General features: G+C 36.9%; 1 protein-coding gene across 4 annotated transcripts; it reads left to right on the forward strand.

Moving 5' to 3' along the window:
- The first annotated feature begins 5,487 nt into the window (after window positions 1-5,487).
- Window positions 5,488-23,382, forward strand: LOC113539041 (NLR family CARD domain-containing protein 3). Of its 4 annotated transcripts, none has more exons than XM_053239767.1 (17): window positions 5,488-5,608; window positions 5,887-5,991; window positions 8,621-8,722; window positions 9,196-9,297; window positions 9,771-9,872; window positions 10,349-10,450; window positions 12,240-12,341; window positions 14,332-14,433; window positions 14,666-14,773; window positions 15,622-15,711; window positions 15,813-17,615; window positions 17,710-17,883; window positions 18,170-18,343; window positions 18,449-18,619; window positions 18,849-19,022; window positions 19,733-19,906; window positions 21,663-23,382. In XM_053239767.1, the coding sequence occupies exons 2-17, from the start codon at window positions 5,888-5,890 to the stop codon at window positions 21,667-21,669; spliced, it is 3,591 nt and encodes a 1,196-aa protein (XP_053095742.1). In that variant the 5' UTR covers window positions 5,488-5,608; window position 5,887; the 3' UTR covers window positions 21,670-23,382. The 4 variants fall into 4 exon arrangements, with proteins under 4 accessions (XP_053095742.1, XP_053095743.1, XP_053095741.1 ...); XM_053239766.1 differs by having other exon boundaries at window positions 5,503-5,608; window positions 5,877-5,991; XM_053239768.1 differs by lacking the exons at window positions 8,621-8,722; window positions 9,196-9,297; window positions 9,771-9,872.
- The last annotated feature ends 2,720 nt before the right edge of the window (window positions 23,383-26,102 follow it).

A 26,102-nucleotide genomic window follows, 5' to 3' on the forward strand; every position in this document is an offset into this window, starting at 1 on the left:
CCAACTGAATGTAAAAGTGTGACATCTTTCGATTTTTTTTCCCTTTCCCACAAGGTGGGGATTTAAGGAAACAACAGCCCTGGCAGCTACCACTAGGGGGCAGCCCCCCACTTCCTGCTCCTATGATAAGTCATGTATGGAAATTTCTTTGCTAAAGATAAGATTTTCAGGATTTTTTCCCCCATCATCATTGAAGGATTTGAACCAAGCACAGTATTCTTACACTATTAAGTAACACTTAAAAAGTAACTTTGACGATTAGAATAGAAGAGTCATGTAACGGTCTAATGGACTTCTGTGCTGATTTATCTGTACAAACTGATGGACACTTCAGGACATTATTAGAAAAGAACAAAATATAAAGCGTGCTCTGTATTGTGTAAGAACACAGACAGTTTTAGAAATGCACTCTAAGAGCTAGATTTTCTCTCCTGTCTGTCATGCTCTAATTTAAGATGCCACAAAACGTGGCTGGACATGCCGTATGAGATGTCAGACAGGCAGCAGTGTAAGCTGTATTGAGATGATTCATTTAATTAATTCTTTAAAGTCTTATTATTTAAGACAACAAAGTGCATCTGCAGATTTCATCAGCTTGATAGAGCCTGTTAAACACTGCTTTGACATTTCCATGAGAATCCATATCCATTCTTGTGCAAGAATCATGTGTTGATTCAAAAAGCCCAAATTAACTCCACCATGAAAAACAACTTTACACTTTTCCCCACAGTGCTGTTGATTTGTGGTATCTTATTGGTCATAAGGTGTTGATTAATTTTCTGTAACAGCAGCTCTGACATTAGTGCCAGTTGTAATTCAAATCACAGGTTTATATTAGTGAGCTCATTCTCTAATACAATATCAATTCTATAGGAAGTTCCTATAATAAGTAATTCCTATAGTACAGGACTTGTATGGTGGACATTCCACATAATCTAAGTCTAATAATAAACAAATAAACTGTTAAACTGTTATTTAACAAATGAAAAATATATAATGGTTGATATGGTAAGGCTTTCTGGAAGGAGTGTCAAGTGTCAGCACTCTGTAACAGAGGTAAAGCTGTGATGTTAGGTTTTCTGCCATGGGAAAGTCTTCACGAGAGAGAATGTTGCACTTTGCGATTTCTTGGTAAGAAACTGCATTTTTTGTCTTTTTAACAGTATATAGCTGTTATAATGTAAGTGATAACTGGAAGTCATTTGTTTTGTGGATTTTCCACAACATTAATGTAACTATAAAAGGATAAAGAAAAAGTATGATCTGTCATTCTGATCAAACTTGATACACTATTTCACTATGTTCCATTATTTCACTATATTGCACATTATTAATATAAGCTGTAGTCTATACTGACTTGACCATATGCTCCACACCCATCTGAAGGCTATATCCACCACAGTGTGTACTCTGAAGGATCTCCCTTTGTGGGGGCTAATGACCATTTGGAGTGCACATCAGTGTACTTTATGACAAAAGTGTCACATAATCACTAAGACTTATGTAAATAAATTTAATTTACAGTTCTCTTGGCTTGGTTTTGTAACATAGGCAATTTTAGAAACACAAAAGCTATATAATTATGTGTAAACATGAAGTTCAGTAAATATTATGTGACATACATTTTCAATAAATGTTTGTAATGTGCTAGCTACCTTGTCCTGCTGTATGCTGTGGCTTGCAATAAAGTTAGTAGAAAACAATTCTTGTATTTAATGTCACAAATGCAAGCTATGAGATGGTAGCTGAATGAGCAATTAAAACATGGAACCTATTCCAGAATGCTTTCTCGTAGCACCACTACTTTTGGCCGTTTGTTTTCTCTTTTAGTTACAATTACTATATATATATTAAAAAAAAGGTAATGTTAATATGATTCATAATTGACTGTGGATATCAGAAACAAAATCTGCTAAAACCTGGAAAAAAATCTTGTCTTGTACTAACCTCCCCAACAGGGTTTTTGGACTGATGCTACTCTTAGTCCCTGACCTACTGAACTAGTAGGTTGAATGTGTTTTTTGATAGATACTACACAGTATTTTTTAAGTTGCTCTGGATAAGGGCGTCTGCTAAATGCCATAAATGTAAAATGAAAAATGAATAGTTTGGTCAAAGACCAAGATGACAGATTTGATGGTTTATGGAACCTCCTCATTATAATTGGTCTAAACTCTGCACTCTTGGAAAATTTAGAACCCTTGAGGATTCTTCAGTTGTCCATTTGGAGAAATCCTTACACCCAACAGAATATTTTCCTATTAGTAGAACTAAAAGTAGAAAATTTTTTTGAAGACCAAGAATCCATAATTATAATTAAAGGAAACCTTGTGTAATGATAAGCCTGCGGTGCAACAAGCTCATAGTTTTCCTTATTACCTTTCATTAATTGTTTTAAAATATTTGACCAAAAAAAAAAAAAAGGATAAGCTTAGTAACAAAGTGGCTATCTGAATGCAAATCTGGTACAAGCAAGAGCCGACTGAAATCCTGTTTCTCTCCTGCAATTTAAGGTACACTCTCAGGAAAAAAAAAAGGTTATTAAACTGTACCACCCCAGTCACTGAGGCGGTACCCTTAAACATAAACCATTTGTACTTTTACTATTTATCTTTTACCTAGAAAGGTGAATACAGTTTACCTTTAAAGCTTTTCCCTATAAGGTATTTACTGTCCAAGTGTGCACCTTAAATCTTTTTAAAAATACACTATATCCACATTTCCAGGTAAAATATACATATTAAAGGTACAAAACATAAGCGCACCACCCAAACAACAAGGAAAGGTACTGTTTTGTACCATTTTTCTAAGATTGTAGCAGTATACCTCAGTTTCATGACACATAGACTTTCCTGTTATGAAATATTGTCTCGTAAGTGGTGGTATGGCGCCACATGCTGTTTCTGAGTGGTGTAGCACTAGCTCTGAGTTTTTTAGTGATTTCTAAATATGCCACATTGCTATTAGACTATACAAACTTATACCATAATTGCATTACAGAAATACATTAATATAATAATTTACACTGGGTGGAAGGAATAACATCAAGGACAGGAATTGTTATTATAGTAAACCTAGCTGAGAGGTGGAATCGAGGACCGAGAGTGTCTGACAGTTGAGGATTTGAACACAACCTTGAAAGGGCACATAAATTTACCTACTGTGTCTGAGGCTCTGTGAACTCACTGTGTTTTTTTTGGCAGGATACAGATGTGTCATGCCAGGGCTCTAATCCTCTGGCTTAACTTTTGACTAGAAGAACCTTAGTGCAAAGTCCAGACACTGAGGAAAGAACACTCGATCTCCCATGAAGTGGTCTTCGGTAATGCGTAAAGCATAACACAGATATTTCAAATCAAGTAGATCTTTACTGTTATCACAGCCATATACAGTGTGAAGTACACAGTGAGATGAAATAACATTTCTCCTGGACCCAATGTGCAATACACATGTATGACATACACAGTGCTGGCAGGACATAAATAAAGCATAACCTTAGAGAATTGAGATATTAAGAAAAAACTTAAGGATCTATATACTTATATTCACTATATCTTAAAATGACATACACTCCTGGGAAAAAAAATTAGCCACGCCCAAAATGGCAAAATATTAAGCATTTAATGGACTTAACAACAAATCATTAGTCAGGAAATTAGCAAGAATTAAACAAATACTGTAGATCTTTCCCTGCTCTATCAATCCTGGTTTCATTTATGACCTTGTTTTCAGGCCCTTGATGGGCTGCATCAGGTGTGGCCAAATAAAAATGACCAAATAATAACTAATCTTAAAAAAAAAAAACATCCCAGAAGATATTTTTGGAAAATTTTGTACACCCAGACATGTGTTAGTTTGAATTTTACATTTCCCTGTTTCTAGCTTTTCCCCAAACAGTTCCCTGCAGCAAAAGTAAATGAGCAGGAGTGCATTTGATTAATTCTTGCTGTTTAATAATTTCCTGACCAATGATTTGTTGTTAACAGTGCGGCTAAGGTGTGTCTGAAATTTGTTGAGATATTTTGCACTAGAGCTATTAGGCTAAGGTTGCTAACACGTAAGCGAAGCGTATGGTCTCAAGATTAGTATTGTACAAAGTGCATACCTAAATCATCACACACTTTACTCAAAAACTAGTACATTTTGTATGCTTTATTTTGGGCAGTACTATTCCTTTAAGGACAGATGAGACCATTATCCACTTCTGCCGCAGATCAACTTTCTGTGTCGTTAGGGCAATCATCAATCTATTTCAGTTTTTCCTCAAGCAGCTGATTAAACTGTTCATTCTGGCATGTCGTCTTTGTTTTGAAGTGTGATTTTTGACAACACTGTTTTATAAGACCATTATAAGGTTTGTACAAAAGGTGTCTCCAATGCCATTCTACCACTGTAGCGCAGTTACTAATAGACAATGAGAGCTTGGAATTCTCTTTGCTCATTAATTGTTCATTAGTGCACTTTGTCATTTAATTTGCTCATAATGGATGGGAATTTATTAGGAAACTCAGTGGTTATGTTTTGCTATGGGATTTATTTTACTGGCATGGTTTAGGTCTACTTGTCTCCTTAGAGGTAAGATTCACTGCATATACTGCATATACAAAGTTCTTCTGACAGATCACATTTATCCTATTTGGGATGGGAGTGTTTTTTTCCAGAATTAAAATGTCCCCATCCCTGAGAGCTTACTGAATAGTTTGATGAAAATCATACACTATGGCCTTCACAGTCACCACACCTATGGGAGATTTTGGACTCCAGTCGAAAGGAATATCATTTGGAAGGTGTTCATTGTATCATTTGAAATGGTGTTCATCCCTCCATTACAGTTCTACAGCCATGTAGAAACAAAGCCAAGGTGCATTGAAGCTGGTGTGGTAGCTCGTGGTGTCCCAACCCCTTACTAACACATGTGTTTGTGGAATATACTTAACCAGTGACTCTAAGGTGTTTTTTTAAAAAAAATCCAAGCTTGACCAGATCAGGCTGTGTTTTGGCAGCTGGTCAGACCAAGCTGGATTTTTCAGCAAGGGTGTCGCAGACACACAACCATGTCAACCATGTCACTGCTGTGCTGAGAATGGACCACTGCCCAAATAATATCCAGCCTTGGTCTAACACTATAACAACATTAACACAACAGGGAGAGAAAAGTTGGCAGCTTTACAATGGGCATGACTGTTGCTATTTGCTTCATGTCATTTGTGTATTTTGTGGGAAGACAATCTCTTGCCTGCCACCTTCAACTCAAGCTCTGTACATTCTTTAAGTAATATTTACACATTAGCAGTTCTCCACATGAGCTGTTGATGCCATCTTATGTTTGCCACACCACACCTTTGGGTATTTTTTCACCTGCTGTACCAGTTTAGTTTTTTTTACCAGGATCTGAGGAATTATATGAATGCTGGTGGTTTGCACTTTGAACCAGCTGAGACGGAGAGGGTTAAAGAGTTGCAGACATAGAAGAGTCACATGATGACTAGGTGGAGCCAAGAGAGGAAACGAAACAGATACAGCCACGATCTAAGAACAGTGAAGCCAGTAGAAGTATTCACAAGACAGGGGAAAATAAGATGATCAAGTGAGAAATGGAGGAATAAAAGTGAGCAAAATCTTTTTTGTTAATAATATGTGTCTAAACGGCTAAAGCATTCTTTATGCAATATTCATGTCTTTAGTGTGACATGGTCATTATGGACATTTGATCATTCTGATGATTCACCTCCCATGTTAAAATCCTTGGCTTTATTGGAGGAATTTAATGATATTGATTGTTCTTGTAGCAAAAACTTTATCTGAACTCAAAGTGTTAAAGTCGTCTTTCAGCTGTGTTGTTATGATGTGTGACATCATGCTGTGTTATGGCGTACCACTACACAGGATGGCAGCTATGAATCGGAGCCCACCTATAGAAGTGCCCCAGAGAGGGTTGGCAGATTCTGAAATGACAGTTAATAAACACCAAGCTGATCCTGTGGATGAGAAGTAAGTCTTTGTGGAAAATCTTTACCATCAAATTATCATGTTTCAAATTTCATTTGAAATGCAAAGGCATTACCACTGGCCCCTGAAGACTTGAGCCATGACATTGCAGACATTTTAAAAAATTTCTTTGCATTATTGGTACTATGGAAATAACTCTATGTCTTCAAATTGTTTTGGCGAAAATGTGAAAAACGAGGTCTTATGAAGCTGAGTGTGAACAGGACATGCTTCTTTCAAGTGAACCCTGAACTGGGAAATCAACGTCACCTGTGTATGCCTATGCCCCCATAAAGAATTGCATGATCATAGAAAGCCCAGCTTGCCTTCAAGATGAACAAAGAGCAACAACACAGTGGTGTTCGAAGTTTTATAATCACGGTTATTAATTTTAATTACAGCATTATGCCCAGCTGATGAGTCATTTAATCCAAAACAGTTCTTAACACGTTCTATTTACTTAGTCAGTCTTTAGACTGATTTATACCGGTGCAATTGTACTATTAATTTTCACTTAACTGACATTATTAGGAACACCTGTACATCTGCTCATTCATGCCACAATGCATAAAATCATGAAGATACAGATCAAGAGCTTCAGTTAATGTTCAAACATTGGAATGGGGAAAATGTGATTTTTGATCGTGGCAAGGAAGTGGGTGCTAGACAAGCTGGTTCTGCTTTACACAGGATGGTGTGATGACCAAACAGTTTCCATGAGCTGAAATGAGCCATGTTGATGAGAGAGGTCAGAGGAGAATGGCCTAATTGTTTCAAGCTGTCTGGTTAAAAAGTGTTGCCTGGTGTTTTTCTGATCTTCAACTGTCCAATTTCTATGAGTCTCCATGACTCTCTTGGCTTTGAGTGGGAATGAGAAAGCAGGAGGCAGGTTTGGAACAACTGAAAATCTTGTCACTCAGAGTTCCCTACTTTGAGGTCTCATGCCACGACACACACACATACACACACACCTGATCTGCTGTGGTAGCCCATGTTTGATGTGAACATTAAAAGAAACTCTTGACCTGTATCTGCATGATTTTATGATTAGCTGATTGGATAGTTCCATGAATGTGCAAGTGTACTGTTGTTTCTAATAAAGTGGCTAGTGATTGTATATTATCTTCATTAAAACAGACACCTGTAACACCTTCACATGCTCAGGGATCCTCCTGATGGCAGCCATTTGTGCAGAAATGGAAATGGAAATGGAAACAAGAGATAAAAGGATTGGGAAAGCTATTAATATCACCAATTTGTTTCAGATTTATAAAGGCTGGCCAAAAATAATTTTTACAGTATATTATATTAACAATTATATTTCTAACTGTCAATTCATAATGACCTGAACGTGAACTTAACAATAACATGAACATGGTGTTTAAAATGATATGGTGGTGGTTTTCAAAATGTTTCCCTTATCTAGTGGCTATTTTTGCATTAGAGTTTTAACCAACAATTAATTTCAGCATTAATATACACTCACTGTCCACTGTCCAGAAAGTGCTGATCTTCTGGGATTTTCACACACAATGGACTCCTGAGTCCACAGAATGGTGCGAAAAACAAAAAACGTTCTGTGAGCGGAGAGTCTGCAGGCTGAAACACCTTGTTAATGAGATTTTTCCAATCTTCAACTGCTCAGTTTGGGTGAGCCTGTGCCCATGATAGCCTCAGAGTCTTGTACTTGGCTGACAGGAGTGGAACACAATGTGCTCTTCTGCTGTTGTAGCCCATCCACCTCAAGGTCAATTTTTTGGGCACACTGAGATGCTTTTCTGCTCACCACGATTGTAAAGAGTGATTATATGAGTTACTATATCCTTCCTGGCAGCTCGAACCAATCTGGCCATTTTCCTCTGATCTCTCTTATCAACAAGGCATTTCCACACACAGAACTGTCACTCACTCAATGTTTTTTGTTTTTCGCACCATTCCGTGTAAACTCTGGAGACTGTTGTGGGTGAAATTCCCAGGAGATCAGCAGTTTATTAAATGCTCAAACCAGCTCACCTGGCACCAACAACCATGCCACGGTTAAAGTCACAGTGGTTACAGAGGTTTTTCCCCATTCTGATAATTGATATGAACATTAACAGAGGCTCTTGACCTGTATCTGCATGATTTTATGCTGCTGCTACTTGATTGGATAACTGCATAAATGAGCAGGTGTACAGGTGTTTCTATTAATTGGGTGGTAAGTGTATTACCAGTAATGTTAATAAACACTCATATCAGTTGATGTTTGTTTGAATATTAACTAAATATATTAAATATATTAAATATTCATGTGTGGCTGAATCGTGTTCCTGAATTGTGTTACACCCACCAATTTCTGATGATTACCAACATTTAGAATCAAAATAATTTATGTTGATTCATTTTAAAACATGGCTGGAATAACCATTGGTCAACAAACGTGTTAGTTACTTTGTTAACATTACTTGTATTGTATTATTGTTTATGTACACTAATACTACATTATCTATACTAATGTAAAGTTTACCTAATGCAGTAAATAATATTTCTTACTGTTAAATATAACCCATTGTTCATGTTTATTAGAGAAATGGAGCCAACTGTGTAGTTTCATGGTAGTAATATCATGCCTAGTATTAATTCTCTTTTACAGCATAAAACCGAATTCGCCTGTATCAAGCTGCGTGTCAATGAAAAGTGACCATTCAATGAACCCTCCAGTGAAGTTTCTGGAAGAATCATCAAGCATTCCCAGGTAAGACTACAAGATGTTGTATTAGGACAAAGGTTAGGTTCATAGCCTACACTGATTTGCACAGATTTGCATGTAATCAGCAACGTGTCTGAAAAATCTTGTATACAGCACCTAGCTCAAGCAAAACTTCAAGTTGTTCTAGAAGAGACTGACTTGAATCCATTTTGATGAAATTTAAGCATGCTGAACTGATCGCTATAAATAAAAATAATTTATGTTGATTCATTTTAAAACATGACTAGAATAACCATTGGTCTACACACGTGTTAGTTACTTTGTTAACATTACTTGTATTGTATTATTGTTTATGTACACTAATACTACATTATCTATACTAATGTAAAGTTTACCTAATGCAGTAAATAATATTTCTTACTGTTAAATATAACCCATTGTTCATGTTTATTAGAGAAATGGAGCCAACTGTGTAGTTTCATGGTAATATCATGCCTAGTATTAATTCTCTTTTACAGCATAAAACCGAATTCGCCTGTATCAAGCTGCGTGTCAATGAAAAGTGACCATTCAATGAACCCTCCAGTGAAGTTTCTGGAAGAATCATCAAGCATTCCCAGGTAAGACTACAAGATGTTGTATTAGGACAAAGGTTAGGTTCATAGCCTACACTGATTTGCACAGATTTGCATGTAATCAGCAACGTGTCTGAAAAATCTTGTATACAGCACCTAGCTCAAGCAAAACTTCAAGTTGTTCTAGAAGAGACTGACTTGAATCCATTTTGATGAAATTTAAGCATGCTGAACTGATCGCTATAAATAAAAATAATTTATGTTGATTCATTTTAAAACATGACTGGAATAACCCTTGGTCAACACATGTGTTAGTTACTTTGTTAATATTACTTGTATTGTATTATTGTTTATGTACACTAATACTACATTATCTATACTAATGTAAAGTTTACCTAATGCAGTAAATAATATTTCTTACTGTTAAATATAACCTATTGTTCATGTTTATTAGAGAAATGGAGCCAACTGTGTAGTTTCATGGTAATATCATGCCTAGTATTAATTCTCTTTTACAGCATAAAACCGAATTCGCCTGTATCAAGCTGCGTGTCAATGAAAAGTGACCATTCAATGAACCCTCCAGTGAAGTTTCTGGAAGAATCATCAAGCATTCCCAGGTAAGACTACAAGATGTTGTATTAGGACAAAGGTTAGGTTCATAGCCTACACTGATTTGCACAGATTTGCATGTAATCAGCAACGTGTCTGAAAAATCTTGTATACAGCACCTAGCTCAAGCAAAACTTCAAGTTGTTCTAGAAGAGACTGACTTGAATCCATTTTGATGAAATTTAAGCATGCTGAACTGATCGCTATAAATAAAAATAATTTATGTTGATTCATTTTAAAACATGACTAGAATAACCATTGGTCTACACACGTGTTAGTTACTTTGTTAACATTACTAGTATTGTATTATTGTTTATGTACACTAATACTACATTATCTATACTAATGTAAAGTTTACCTAATGCAGTAAATAATATTTCTTACTGTTAAGTATAACCCATTGTTCATGTTTATTAGAGAAATGGAGCCAACTGTGTAGTTTCATGGTAGTAATATCATGCCTAGTATTAATTCTCTTTTACAGCATAAAACCGACTTCTCCTGTATTGAGCTGCGTGTCAATGAAAAGTGACCATTCAATGAACCCTCCAGTGAAGTTTCTGGAAGAATCATCAAGCATTCCCAGGTAAGACTACAAGATGTTGTATTAGGACAAGGTTCATAGCCTACACTTTGATGAAATTTAAGCATGCTGAACTGATTGCTATAATATAATATAATATAATATAATATAATATAATATAATATAATATAATATAATATAATATAATATAATATAATATAATATAATATAATATAATATAATATAATATAACATGTCTTACTTGTTAGTCATCTTAGCTCCACAGCTCCACCAAACATATCTAGGTCAAGAATTAGTCTACTTTGGGAAACAATAAAAACAATTAGACCCCTCCCCCCCACCCCAAACACACACACACACACACACACACACACACTCACACACACACACACAAATAGTGATCCTCTGATTTCAGGCATTTCTGGAATCAAACAGTCCTTGATCCTGATCTTACTGAAACAATGTTTAAAGTAAACTATTAAGCCATTACAGAATTTTCCTTTTTTCAACAGTGAAGGAACAGATTTCTTTACAAAACATGTGCCATCATGTGTAAACAAGTTGTTATAGGTAGTAGAGTATTCATATTCATGCTGTGACATGTACACCTGGCACAAATCACGTTTTAAAAGCTGTGGAGTCCTGGTGATATTCCCAATTATCTATTTAACAGTGCTTTATTTTAAATGATATTTAGCTACTTGTTGATCTATCTATCTATTTATCTATCTATCTATCTATCTATCTATCTAAAGAGAGGGAAGGAAAAAACAACATAAAGCGTGTTAGTGAGGTGTTGAGCAAGCAGAACAGTTTCTGTTTGCCTACAGCTATACTGTAGGGATACACCCTGTGCTACCAAAATATTTTCCCTCAGATGTCGATCCAGTATCGGACTGTGAAGGCTATAGCATATAATTTATGCAATTTTCATTCTCCTGAAATCAGTCAGTGAACGCTCAGGCCCTGTGTCCAGCTTCTGTGCGCTTTGGAAGTATTTATAGTGCAAACCATTATGCTCTTAAAGTAAAATTTCAAAGTCAAAATTCATTATTTGTCAGCAGATCTTTAAAAAAATAAATAAAAAAATGGAAAATGCAGCTTGCAGAAGTATTTAACCCCTTTAGACTAGTACTTACTTTAGTGCTTACTTTACTGTTTGGGAAAGATTTTCACCCATTCATCCTGACAAATGTATTCCAGGTTCTTCAGGTTTGTTGGATGTTGTTCCTGTCAGTGTTTTTTTTTTTTGTTTTGTTTTTTTTTTTCTCAAAATTTTCAAAATCAAAATTAATTATTGGTCAGCAAGTATTTTGAAAAAAAAAAAAAATCAAAAACTGAAAAATGCTGCTTGCATAAGTATTCAACCCCACAGGTTTACCTGTGAAATATTAACGTGTGTGTGTGTGTGTGTGTGTGTGTGTGTGAGAGAGAGAGAGAGAGAGAGTGAGAGAGGGGGGATAGATAGATAGATAGATAGATAGATAGATAGATAGATAGATTACCTGTGAAATATTAATGTGTGTGTGTGTGTGTGTGTGTGTGAGAGAGAGAGAGAGAGAGAGAGAGAGAGTGAGTGACAGAGTGTGTGAGTGAGGGAGGGGGATAGATAGATAGATAGATTACCTGTGAAATATTAATGTGTGTGTGTGTGTGAGAGAGAGAGAGAGAGAGAGAGTGAGTGACAGAGTGTGTGAGTGAGGGGGGGGGGGACAGATAGATAGATAGATAGATAGATATGAGATTAATTAGAAATGTAGCCATTTGTGATGTACATTCAATGTACATTCAAATATAATATTTAGCATTGTTTTGTTTTTTTTTCCCCCAGGGTAAAACCAGCTTCATCTGTACCGAGCTGTCTGTCGATGAAAAGTGACAATTCAATGGACCCTCCACTGAAGTTTCAAAGTGAAACATCACAAGTGCCTGGGTAAGACTCTGATATAAAAACATGATCATTTTCTGTGAAGTGCAATATGCAGTGTCCATCAGTTTTGTACAAGAAAAAAAAAACATGAACAAAGCACTGAAATTGCATTTCTTTCATTTAGAACTGTTTAAGTTATGAGAGATGCACAAGCAGTAGAGGTTGAAGAAGGTACCGGAATATTCAGCTGCGCCCAAAGTCTGGGTAGACATTGTAACAGGGGTTTAAAAGTGAAGCAAAAATGTCTCTGAGGCCCTCTAGTGGCTGACTGCAGACTGGAGGCTGTTAAAACAGCAAAGGGAGACCAACTCCATGTTACTGGCCAAGGTTTTGAACTGGTCACATATGAGTGTGATGGTCAGGTGTCCACATACTTTTTGCCACCAAAAAACTGAACTGAACTAAATTCAACAATATTTAATCACACTTATTTAAGCAATATCACACAAATAACAGTGCAGTTATACCGAATATCGGCACGGCTGCGATTTGGCTGTAAGCGATCACAGTGCAGATATTCAGTATAACTACACAATTGAGAGTGCAATATTGCTTTTATACAACAGATCTATGAACAAGAAATTAATATCGAGTACGTCACATTTTGGACACAACATGGCCAAATGTTCTGTTTATTTTTGCTCTGCTAGCAGATATAAATCCTGAAGAAGCCACAATCACTTTATAGCCTGTTGACTAGCTAGCTAGCTAGCTCACAATGATTTGTACGTTCCCATTAAAAGTGTTTCCGGTAAAATTGGCATCACTTCTTCCTTTTTATCTTCATCTGATGTGCTTTCATATTTTAAGTCAAAAGTTATTCATGAAAAGTATTGTTTGCCATGTGCATTAAGGATGTCGCTAATTCTACTGTAGTAACAGTTTTGAACTACAAAGTGGAATTGTACATCATGAACACAGAAGAGCGGAGTGATACACACTGGGAAATGTCCCAGTGAGGTTATAGTAAATATAAACACTGTTGGAACGCCGCTCAACCAATCAAATTATTGTATTAGTAATATCAGCTAATATAATTTTATATTTTCAAACACAAACAGCAGAAAAGGCAACAAAGAAAACAAATACGCCACTTCAAAGTAGCATGCATTTATAAATGACATTTGTAATATACAAATGTGTTACATTAAAGGAAAAAACAACATAAAGTGTGTTAGTGTGGTGTTAAGCAAGCAGAACAGCTTCTGTTTGCCTGCAACTATACTGGAGGGATACATGCTGTTCTTCCAAAATATTTTCCCTCAGATGTCACTCCAATATCAGACTGTGAAGGCTATAGCATATGTCGTTCTTTCAGCTGATCCTGATAGGGGTTACCAGAGCAGATCATTGGTCTGCATATTTGATTTGGCACAGTTTTTATGCCAGATGCCCTTCCTGACACACCCCCAATTTTATCCAGGCTTGGGAGCAGCACTTGGAGTGCATGCTCATGTGCGGTCCCCTGGCCGAGAACCGAACCCGGGCCGCGGCAGTGAGAGCACAGAGGCCTAACCACTAGTCTTCCAGGGACTAAAGTAAAATTTCAAAGTCAAAATTCACTACTTGTCAAAATTCATTATTTTGTGATCAAAAAATAAATAAAAATCTGTTGGGGTAAGTTCCTACCAGCTCTGCGCACTGTTTGTGAAAGATTTTTTACCTATTCATCCTGACAAATTAATTCCAGGTTCCTCAGGTTTGTTGAATGTTTTTCCTGTCAGTATTTTTTTTTATTGCAAACTCATGTTCTCTTATAGTGAATTTTCAAAATCAAAATGAATTATTGGTCAGCAAGAAATTTAAACTGAAACATGCTGCTTGCTTAAGTATTCAACCCCACAGGCTTCCTGGAAACTCCAGATGAAGACAGATAGATAGATAGATAGATAGATATGAAACTAATAATCGATAAGAGAAATCAAGAAACGTAGCCATGCATGAAGTGTGTACATTCAAATATAATATTTAGCATTGTTTTTTTTTCCCCCAGGGTAAAACCAGCTTCACCTGTACCGAGCTGTCTGTCGATGAAAAGTGACAATTCAATGAACCCTCCACTGAAGTTTCAAAGTGAAACATCACAAGTGCCTGGGTAAGACTCTGATATACACTGCATTTACAGCTGCATTTATGAAAATGACACTTAAAAAACACCAGCAGCATGAGATACATGATCATATTCTGTAAAGTGCAATACGAAGTGTGTCCATCAGTCATGTAAAAATAAACATGGCACTGAAATTGCATTTCTTTAATTTAGAGCCGTTAAGTTGTTACAGATACACAGGCAGTGGAGTATTTTGACACTATCCATGCTCATTCAGGACAATCCAGCAGAAGAGATCACATACATCAGCACCCAGCTTTGCGTCTCTCAAAAGTGACTGGTCTATGGACCGACCAGGCTCTTTCTGCAAAACTTCTGGGCACAGGTAAGAGTTCTGAAAGACGTTTTCCAGTTATGTTTTGGAGGCATATTTTCCTTCCAGTGTCACTTTTATGATATTGGCAGAGAGCGTTGTCTAACATGTCATTTCAATATCCGACTGTGAACGCTATATCATAGAATTTACATCAATTTACATGACAATTATCAAATCATTCAGTGAGCACTCATGCCCTGTGCCCAGCTTTGCATTCCCATCTCTGGAACTGTACTACAGGGATGGAACACTGTTCTTCCAAAAGATATTCTCTGAGCTGTTGTTTTGATGATGGTGGTGGAGTGCTTTCTGACAAGTCAGTCCAAAATCTCCCAATCTCCCATTGGTGTGAAGGTCATATGATGTGCATCATTTTCATCCTCATGTTCATTCAGGCCAATCCAGCAGGAGAGATCACACACATTTAAGTTTGTTACAGTCAAAGATGTTTACGGACAGGCACCGAAGTGTTCTTGTTTCATTTGACGTCAGCTTTGTTATCAGTGAAGGTAAAGTTTATGCACTCTTCAGATTAGCCCTACAGTGATAAGGAAGGAATTCTGGCAAAGTACTGCATATTGTGCCCTAGGACCCACCAGATCAATCTACTTAGAGAGGAATCAGCTTGCAACTAATGGGATTGTCCCTATTAAGGTAAGTTCCCTTTAGACAAGAGTGCCAGTAGTAGACATCAAAGGTATTCAGAGAAAAGTCAAGGAGAGCAGCAGAGAAAATAAATGAAAATGATGTAGAAAGATGTGGGTATGGTTGACATGATAATAAATAAGGTTATTTAATACCAGAGCTTGGTCTTTTTAACAACTGTATTTTCACACTTTTCTCCAAAAAAAAAATAGAAATAGAACCAAGAATCAACCAAGAAATCCAAGGATAAATGTAACTGGCATTGCCGAAAGCATGATTTACTCTGCTCATGACTCTCAAAAGTAAGCGAATGTCTTGTTACATATTTATTAAAGATTATTTTTTACTGTGTTTGTTTATTGTTAAAAAAATATGTGTGGTCAATAATGTGGTCATATTATAGGTGCTCAACCTTACCTGACAAAGAATTATGCACAAAATTAAAATCCAGCCTGAAGAATCGATTCCAGCGGTTGTCTGATGGACTACAAAGAGATGGATTTTCAACACTTCTCAATGACATCTACACAGAGCTTTACATTACAGAGGGAGGAAGTGGAGAAGTGAATAATGAACACGAGGTGAGACAGATTGAGACAGCATCAAGGATTCACCAGTCAGCAGACGACAAGCCAATCAAATGCAACGACATCTTTAAGCCCTTACAAGGACAAGATAGATTCATTAGGTCTGTGCTGACAAAAGGAGTTGCTGGCATTGGAAAAACAGTCTCTGTGCAGAAATTCATTCTGGACTGGGCTGAAGGCACAGCAAATCAGGATGTCCACTTCATATTCCCACTTCCCTTCAGGGAGCTTAACTTGCTGAAGAACCAGCACTTCAGTCTAGAGGATCTGGTTCACCATTTCTTTCCACAGCTAAAAGAAATCAAGTTTACCAATGTTACCACACACAACACTGTGTTCATCTTTGACGGTCTGGATGAACATCGTTTATCCCTGGATTTTCGAAACAGTAGGGTTGTAAGTGAGGTAAACATCCCTACCTCAGTTGATGTTTTACTGACAAACCTCATCAAGGGGTATCTTCTTCCTTCTGCACTCATATGGATAACCTCCAGACCAGCAGCAGCTGGTCAAATTCCTCATGAATGGATAAGTCAGATCACTGAGATCCGAGGATTTAATGACCCTCAAAAGGAAGAGTACTTAAGGAAAAACATCAAAGACGAAAGCCTGGCCAATGATGTCATCAAACATCTGAAGCTGTCAAGGAGCCTCTACATCATGTGCCACATACCGGTGTTTTGTTGGATTTCAGCAACTGTTCTGGAGAAGATGTTAAAAGAAGCAGAAGGCAAAGCAATTCCCAAGACTCTGACTCAAATGTACACACATTTTCTGATAATTCAGACTTGCATTAGAAAGGAAAAGTATAATGAGACTCAGAGAGATGACAGAGAGATGATTATCAAATTAGGAGAGCTCGCCTTCAAACAGTTGCTAAAGGGCAATTTGATCTTCTACGAGGAAGACCTGAAAGAGTGTGGGATCAATGTCAAGGATGCAGTCCTGTACTCAGGAATTTGCACACGAATCTTCAGAGAGGACATTGATCTTCTCCATAGTAAAGGAAAGGTCTTCTGCTTCGTACACTTAAGCATCCAAGAACATCTTGCAGCTTTGTATGTGCACATAACCTTCAGCAAAGGGGACAAAACTGTGCTTAACCAATGGAAACCAACAAAGTGCGCCACTACATTTCCATGCTTGTCCCTCACTGACCTCCACAAGAGTGCTGTGGACAAAGCCTTGCAAAGTAAAAGTGGGCAGTTTGACCTGTTCCTCCGCTTCCTTCTTGGCATCTCTCAGGAAAGCAACCAGGCTCTACTGCAAGTGCTGTTGCCACACATATCAGCATGCAGTTCCCAAAGTGTTCAAGACACAATCGAGTACATCAAGATCCGGCTCAGGGTGCGCCTTAATCCAGAGAAGTATATCAACCTTTTTCACTGCCTAAATGAACTCAATGACTTTTCTCTAGAGGAGGAGATACAAAACTTCCAGAGATCCAGGCGCCTTGCCAAGACCAAGCTCTCCCCTTCACAGTGGTCTGCTCTGGTGTTTGTTTTGCTGACCTCAGGAAATGCACTAGATGTCTTTGACCTGAGGAAATACAGCATGGACAATACAGATGAGTGCCTTCAGAGAATGCTGCCTGTTGTGATGGTGTCCAGAACAGCTGAGTAAGTTTTCATGTCTGCAACACATGGAAGATGATTATAATAAATTTCAGAAAGTTTTTTTTGTAAGAGCTTTGTCTCCTGATTTGTCTTCCAGAGTCAGAAACTGTAACCTCTCAGACAAAGGCTTTCAAGCTCTGACCTCAGCCCTCAGCTCAAAGTCTTCAATACTTAGAGAACTGAAACTCAGTGGTAATGGTTTGCATCAGTCTGGCATAAGAATTCTTTCTGAAGGTCTTCAAAGTCCACACTGTAAACTGGAAATTCTGGAGTAAGTTCTTCAGGTTTTGAACACAAATATGCAACCTATCTATTTTTGTTTAATATTACCAGTGCTGGTCCATAATGAACAAATTGACCATTACAGTGTGCTGTACTTTCTTAGAAAAAATCTTTAGATGCTAACACTTCTGCTTAAACCTTTTCTGAAAGCAAACCCCTTTGTTTTGATGTTCAAAGTAGGAATTTTAAGCGTTCCCCCAATACTAGAGCTAGATAAAATGGTTCTAGAGTATACTCCTTTGTCTATATTCCTAATTCTATTTGTTTTATTGCAGGTTGTCTGATTGTGCTATTCAAGCCGAAGACTGCAGGTCCCTTTTCTCAGCTCTTAATTTAAATCCTTCACACCTGAGAGAGCTTGACCTGAGCTTCAATTCCCTGGGTGAATATGGAATATTCTTCCTCTCTGACTCTCTGCAGAATCCACACTGTAGGCTGGAGACATTAAAGTGAGTGCTAGGTCATACTTTTAAACAGTCACTTAATGTCATTTATCTAGATAAAATGATTGTTTTAATATTTTATTGAAGGTGAAACTTACAATTTGTCACCAGGCTTTGCAGCTCTCAACTAAACAGCCAAAGCTGTGCTCCCCTGGCTGCAGCGCTGAACAATAACTCCAGCTTGATTGAGTTAGATTTGAGTAAAAATGCTATTAAGTACTACGGAGCACAACATCTCTCTAATGGCCTCAGGAATCCTTCCTGTAAACTGAGAGTTCTAAGGTAGGGGATTTGCCTAAAACATTTTTATATCACCTTAAGTTTCAGAATAAATATTCACTTTCTTGACTTAACTTGAAGCTTAAAATGTGTTATTTTGTGTTTGTGTGAGAAATGCATTGCATAACCAGAAAGACACTGATAGCTCTTGTGTTAGAGTTGCAAAGTGATCGATAATCTCAAAAGGACCTATGTGCTGACATTGCATGTATCTGCCTGTTTCCATGTACAGCCTAGCAGACTGTGGCATCAACAATAACGGCTGCCGCTCACTGTGTAACGCTCTAAATTCAAATCCCTCTCACCTGAGTGAGCTGTGTCTGAACAGGAATCCACTTGGGGACAGTGGAGTACAGCACATCTCCGATTTTCTAAGCAAGCCATGCTGTAAGCTGGAGAAGCTAAGGTGAACGTTAATTCATTTCAATTCTATAACTTTAAATAAATGAATATTAGGGGAATATTAAACAAATGGATCAGGGAAATGGTTCCACATACCTCAAATCTAGCCAAGCAGCGTAGACAAGTTTTCTGTCTAAATTTAGCTTCTTTAGTTTCATGTAGTTGAATTTTATGACTACCAGTCAGTCTGGTTAAACAACTGCATTTGAAAAAACAAATCATATATTTACAATGCTAAAAATATAATCAAGCAATTCCAGTTTAACTTTTCAGTGGTGATGTACTTTTGTAATGTTTCATATAGCATTTTTTGTTATATAGTGTCACAAACCATAAATGCTAGAGATTAGCATTTTTATGAGTTTATGTTAGCGTGATGCAGTTAGCCTGATGCTAATTGATGTTCAAAAGCTTATTAGGCTTGTGTCTCCAGCGCAAGACCAATGAAGCAAAATTGGGACACCAAACATATCTTGGCTGAACATAAATTTGAATCACAATTTGAATAAATTTTTAATTGAATCTTAAAGAACTTAATAAATGTAAAAAAACAAACAAACAAAAAAAAAACAGTCAGATGATAGTAGGTCAGTCAGTGAGAGAGGGAAATATATAGTATATTTTTAAATGTGGCCCATTTTCACACAATACTGTAGCTGCTTACACTTTTTTTGGAGACATATGCCAAGTGTAATTAAATCTATATTTTTCTAGTCTGTCATACTGTTCTGTCACTGAAAGTGGTTGTACTGCCCTGGCCTTGGCTCTCACACTGAACCCATCACACCTCAAAGAGCTGGAACTAACTGGGAACCAGCCAGGGACATCTGGACGGAAAAATCTTTCGGCTCTACAACAGCATAAAGACTACAGACTGGAAAAATTAAAGTGAGTTGTCTCCTTTTTATCCAGACATGTGCTGATAATCTGTAATATTGCGATATCCTGATAATCTAAGCTGCAGGAACCTTTTCAGGAACCTGGGAAATTTATTCAGAAACTCAGGATCACTATTAACCTGTAGAAACAGGAAGATTTTCTGTTCATGGACCTTTTTACTTCCTTAAGATTATATACTTCTCTGTATACCAGCATCTACCAGGGCATGGAGCTTGCCACACTTAATGTATATTGTCTGATTGCTTGAACATATGAATGTGCAACCCTTCTGTCCTACTGACATGTTTTATTTTAGTGGAAGTGCAAGATGACTTACTTATGTTACATAACATAATTTCACAGCTTCTGCAATGAGATGAGAGCACAAAACAGCAACTCATTCTGTAACTCTGTAGCTCCATATAGGAAGTGCACCTATTATTGCTGACCCTCCAGATTATCTACACTTCAGCTCACTATTTGCACCAATTAAGCAATAAAGCAGACACCATGCTAGACATGATGCTGCTGCTATGACTCTGAATCCCAAATGCAATCTTTATGAGTAATTTGTTTATTAATTTAGAGTTGTTTTCAGATTTACACAGAGGGATAAGTCCCCACTACCTTTTTAAAGCATAGTGTGTTAAAAAAAATTCTTTCATATAATATACTGAGTATTAGTGAGCTTAGTGAGATTTAGAGATCATGATATTAATATGTACTGTATATGCTTATATAAAATGAGCCTTCTTACTGTCTGTAGCTGACATTATGATGGTCAGTTTAATCATCCTGCAGGATCATGCTCTTTGTTATTTTTTTATTCTGATGCCTCCTAATGAAGACACAGTATAGACACAAAGACTCAAAACTGTGTGGAATTAAACACTGATTAGAAGTTAAAGTGTATCTTTCCTGTATCTTTTAGCTGAAGAAGGTAGTGACAGCTAGCTAGCTTGACTTATAAACAACAAATTTACCAAATTAACACAAATAATCAAACAAAACTTTATACTTACAATTTATTTACAATATTTACAAATTAGAAAGATAAAGTAACAAGATATACTTGTGTCTAAAACCTTTAGATTAGTCTACTCAACTGACCACTACTGCAATTCCAAGTGATTCCAACGGCTCTGATGTTTGAGATGTCAGTCATGTTCATTATAGTTTCAGTGATTGGCAGCTTGTTATAAGGTTCTGCCCCTTTGAGAGGTGTCCCAAATCATCATATGGAGAAGCCGTGTGTCCCCCCAGGACAAGCGAAGAGAGTACTATCCAATAAATGTTGAGATATTTTTTTCCATGGAAAACTCAGCCACCCCACACTTCCATTTTCACCCGCAGAGATGCACCGCAAAATGATGTTAAAAGCCTGTTGTATAATAAGCATTAATCATTGCTCCCACTAAAACATATTGTACTCGAATCTGCCATAGAAACCCATACAAGCATAGCTTCTCTGAGTTTCTATCAGCACATCAGATGAGATTTTCACACAGGCTGTGCTGTCCACCGAAAACAAATGAAAAAATGAAAGTAAATTACAACACTATATATTTTACAATCACAAATTGCAATTATGATGTTATGAAAATATAAGCACATATTGCAGTTTTACTACAAATGTACAGTAATGTCCTCTTAATTAATTCTAATTGTACCAAACGTTTACTAGCACTCCCAGAAGAACTATTTAAGTTTGAGTAACTTTTTTTTATCATTATGATTAATCATGTTTTTTCTTACATCATTGTAGGTTATAGAAGACTATAAACTCCTGGCATGAGTCACTGGAATGCACAGTACGAAAAATCAAATAATGCATGAGGAAGTGTGGAAGGTGAATGACTACTCACACTGGGCATGGTGGTCTACAGTACACTACTCTTTGTCTTTCACCTGAGGAAGTACTATGCAATGCACATGGGTGTCTTTTGAGATGCTGTTGTGATAGCATCAAGAACAGCTGAGTAAGACTGTGTGTGTGTGGAAAGATGTTGAATGTACTATCTGTGATGAAGGACCCAATCAAATGTAACAATTACATTTTAAGCAACATTGAAAAAAAAAAAACATACACATGCAAACATCTGTTCTTTCTTGGTCTCTCTTTGGTTTCATTCTCTTCTCTTCGTGTCTGGAACATGTTTGCATGAACTAGTATTTTATGACAGGCTTTGTATTTTCATATTGATGTGGGTGTTTTGTTAAAAGCTACAATATACACAAAAATATTATATCGGCTATCACAGATTTCTCAAGCCAGATATAAACTCACTGCTGCAAAAAGCATTCACTTGTAATACTTGTAATAACTTTGTGAAACATTCATTTTAAGTCTGCGAATGTTAAAAAAAAAAACGTAATAACCCTTTTAATTCTTTCTTCCCCACTTGTTTAGAACTTTCTACTTGTCATGCTATCAAATTCTCCAAATCCACTGCAGAATCTTACCTCTTGCAGGCAGAATATCTTTTGTCACCAGTTGCAGTTTTAAAAAAACATGATATTACAAGACATGTGGTGATAACCAGTTAAATGTTAAATAATATATCTTGGTGCATGCATTGGAAAAAGCAATGACCCTAGAACAGAGCCTTGTGGAACACTAAACTTTAATTTTGTATACATAAAGAGATTCGCCGTTAGCATTTACAACTGATAATGGACAGTCTCAGGTTTTAAAATGCATAGTATTGTTATCATGGTAACTCAAAATATTCTCACTACATTCAAAAGGATGTTATTTATGCAGTGTTTGCACTCCCCACAGTGAAGCATGCTGGTGGTAGTATCATGTTTGGAGTTACCCATGGCTTCTTGGTTGCCTCTTTATTGACTAATGCCCTTCCTCTCGGTGCAGTTGTGCAATATTCTTTTCATATTTAATAATGGAGTCAATAGTGTTTTAAGGGATGTTAAAGGTTTGGAGTGTTCTTTATAACCAAACCATGATTGATACTTACCCAAAGTGTTGTCACTGACTCCTTTTGATAGCTTCTGGATCGGTATGATGATGATGTATGTTTAATTATGTTCTCTAACAAAATCTGCTGCCTTCCGTTTGTAGTAGTTATATAAGCCATGGCATAAAAGATAACCAATTTATTATTCAACATAGATTATTTTAATGGTTTAAATGATACATTTAGGGGTTCTTTAAAGGCCATTCTTCATGATGAATGGCCTGGTATCCCACTATATACTATACAGGATTTGTATGACATCATTGTTTGAGTCCAGAAGCTATTCTGATCACAAAGTGACCTTTCTCTTTAATTGATATAGTTGCACTGGTACCTTTCCGTTATTTTGTAAGTCCAATGTATGTGAACAAAAAGGGGACTATCACTCTATTTGTACTATGTCTCTGGTGTTTGTCTAATATGTGCAGTATGTTTTGTATTATTTTTGCCCATTTTTAATTATATTTCTAAAAAAGTAAATAAACTAATAAAATATTCTGAACAAAAAAATCTGTTGAGTGTTTTTTCTATTCCATATTTCATATTGTATGATTTCACTTCCTTTTGAAATACAGCTTAATTTTATTAGCAATTTTATCTTGTGGCCTAGATATACTTTGTGTTAAACTAAAACTATAAGAGAAAGCCAGCTGCATTTGAAACACAGCAGTTCGTTGCTCCTGGACACTTGAGAGGAAGAAATACAACTGACTCTAAATTCCCAACAGAGCTGAAGTAATCCACTTGACTCCAAAGAAAGAAAGAAAGGAATGTTGTGCGGAAACCTCTCGAGACTCCAAACAGCACCTGCACTGATGTCTGCCAGCTCTGAGGGTTCTTCAGGCACTTCAGTGAATGGTTTAAAGGAAAAATCAAATATTCAAACTGCCCAGTTATTTTGAAAGCAGTCAATCAATAGAGACATGTTTGGTGTCCAAATCTAGCCTTTATTTTTTGTTTTGCTCTGGGGCTCTGATGCTTTTACAGCTAAGTTACCAAAACCACCAGTATAACTGACATAAACCAAACAGCATTAGTGGAAAGTATGTGAGATTAAATTAGATTTTTTAAATGTAATTACTATAATCTTACAATGAATTTACTCTGTCTCTTCAGATTCAGTGATTAAAAAATTTGTCAATCTCTGAAGGAGCTGCAGGTAAAGCCACAGCAAACAGAGAATACTTCCTGCTCCCTCCCCTGATAGCCTGTTCCTCTGCTCCCTCCCCTGATAGCCTGTTCCTGTAGTAAAAAACCTCAGTTTGATGGAGTTGGTAGAACATGAGGTTTTGGTGTGGTGTGTGTTCAATTATAATTTCATTTGCTGTAGATAATGACACCCATTGGGGGGGTTAGCACCCTTGCCTTGCACCACCAGAGTTGGGGGTTCAAATCCCGCTTGCATGCTCCCCCTGTGCCTTGGGGCTTCCTCTGGGCACTCCAGCTTCCTCCCCCAGTCCAAAGACATGCATTGTACGCTGATTGGCATTTCCAAATTGTGAATGTGTGTGCAATTGTGCCCTGCAATGGGTTGGCACCCTGTCCTGGGTGTGCCCTGAGCTCCCTGGGATAGGCTCCAAGCTCCCCATGACCCTGTGTAGGATAAGCGGTACAGAAAATGGATGGATGGATGACACTGTTTTTTTCAATAAATTCAGAGCATTTGTTTCAAAGACACTTTTTTAACTGTAAAAATATAGATTTTGTATTTTTATAGCCATCAGTGCCCAAAGTCCCTATAACAACCTTCAGTGTGTTCTCAGATGCCATATCAATCACATCTGCTTTCAATACCAATCCAAAAACAAAACAGTACATTAGCCAATTATATATTTAGCCAATTATCTAAACAGTAGTTTAGATCATGTTAGCTAGCATGCTGCTGAAAAGCGACTGGGTTCTGCATTTAAATAACCTACACTATATGATAGTTAACATAATGTTAGCTGGACAATTGATTTTTTATACACAATACAACAGCTCGTGTAATGTTTGCTAGGTGGCTACCGAAATTTTAGCTACTTCTAGAGAGGTAATGTTTAAGTTAGCTAGTTAGTTAGCTGGTTAACTAGCTAATATTGCGTTTACATAGCTGGCTATCTTAATGACACTATTGTATTGTGTAACTAAAACCAGTCTTTTATGCTAATCGCTATAGCTTATGAGTTAAATAAATGAAAAGAACAGCCAGCAGTTATATCAGGTTATTAAATTTGCAATTGGCTGATCAGTTTTTAACTGAAGCACCACCCTTACTGACTGAGATACACCTCTCTTAACAAAATTAGGACATGGGTACAGGAAGGCTATATTGTGAAATAAAATTATCCCAAATTGTGTTTAATTGGGATCTGTCACAATCCATATCTGCAATATACTAGGCTTGAACATTCAGTAGATATGAGACCAGCACACACAAACACAAACACATTTGTCTTACTATCCCTGTGAGGACCATCAACTGACATAATTATTAATGCAGCTAATTAATGCTATGCCTTTTTTTTTTTTAAAGGGTAACAAAGAGGTCACAATTGTCAGATATTTCTATCCTTCTGGGGATATTAGATATAACACACACACACAGGCACACACACACATACACACACACATACACACACACACACACACACACACTGCAGGTACCGTAAGTGTGCCAGTAAGACTGAAAGATCCTGTTTGCGTGAGCAGCAGTCATTCCACTCAGCATTCACACAAATGGATTCTTCTCAAATTAGACTAAAGAATTTTAATGGACTGGCTAGTGGACTGTGATTAGATAGGCAACAGAGGGCAAGAAACACTGAGCACACAGTCTCTCTCTCTCTCTCTCTCTCTGTGTGAGAGAGATAACTCTCATACTTCACAGACTATATTGATGTGGTCCGACTAAACCTGGCAGAATCATTTAGAATCACTATATCACTCACTGACTCACTACACTGACCCGCAGTCTTTGATTAATAGATTTTATTATCTACTCTTTATTGGGTTACCAGTATAGTAGTCATGACCTCACTTAAACACATTTATGCACCTGATTCACCATTCACATATTCACCTTCAAGGTATGGTTCAACCAAAAATAAAATGTACACAATTTCTTCTTTATGCCACATCTAGTTGATCAGCTAGGACTTACTTGTTGTCCACGATTTTCCCCTTTAGTTTTGCACTGGAGCAAATGAAATTAGAAATATATCATCTTCCTAATCACTTCTCCCATACAA

Source organism: Pangasianodon hypophthalmus, chromosome 14 (assembly GCF_027358585.1).
Source record: "Pangasianodon hypophthalmus isolate fPanHyp1 chromosome 14, fPanHyp1.pri, whole genome shotgun sequence".
NCBI lineage: Eukaryota > Metazoa > Chordata > Actinopteri > Siluriformes > Pangasiidae > Pangasianodon > Pangasianodon hypophthalmus.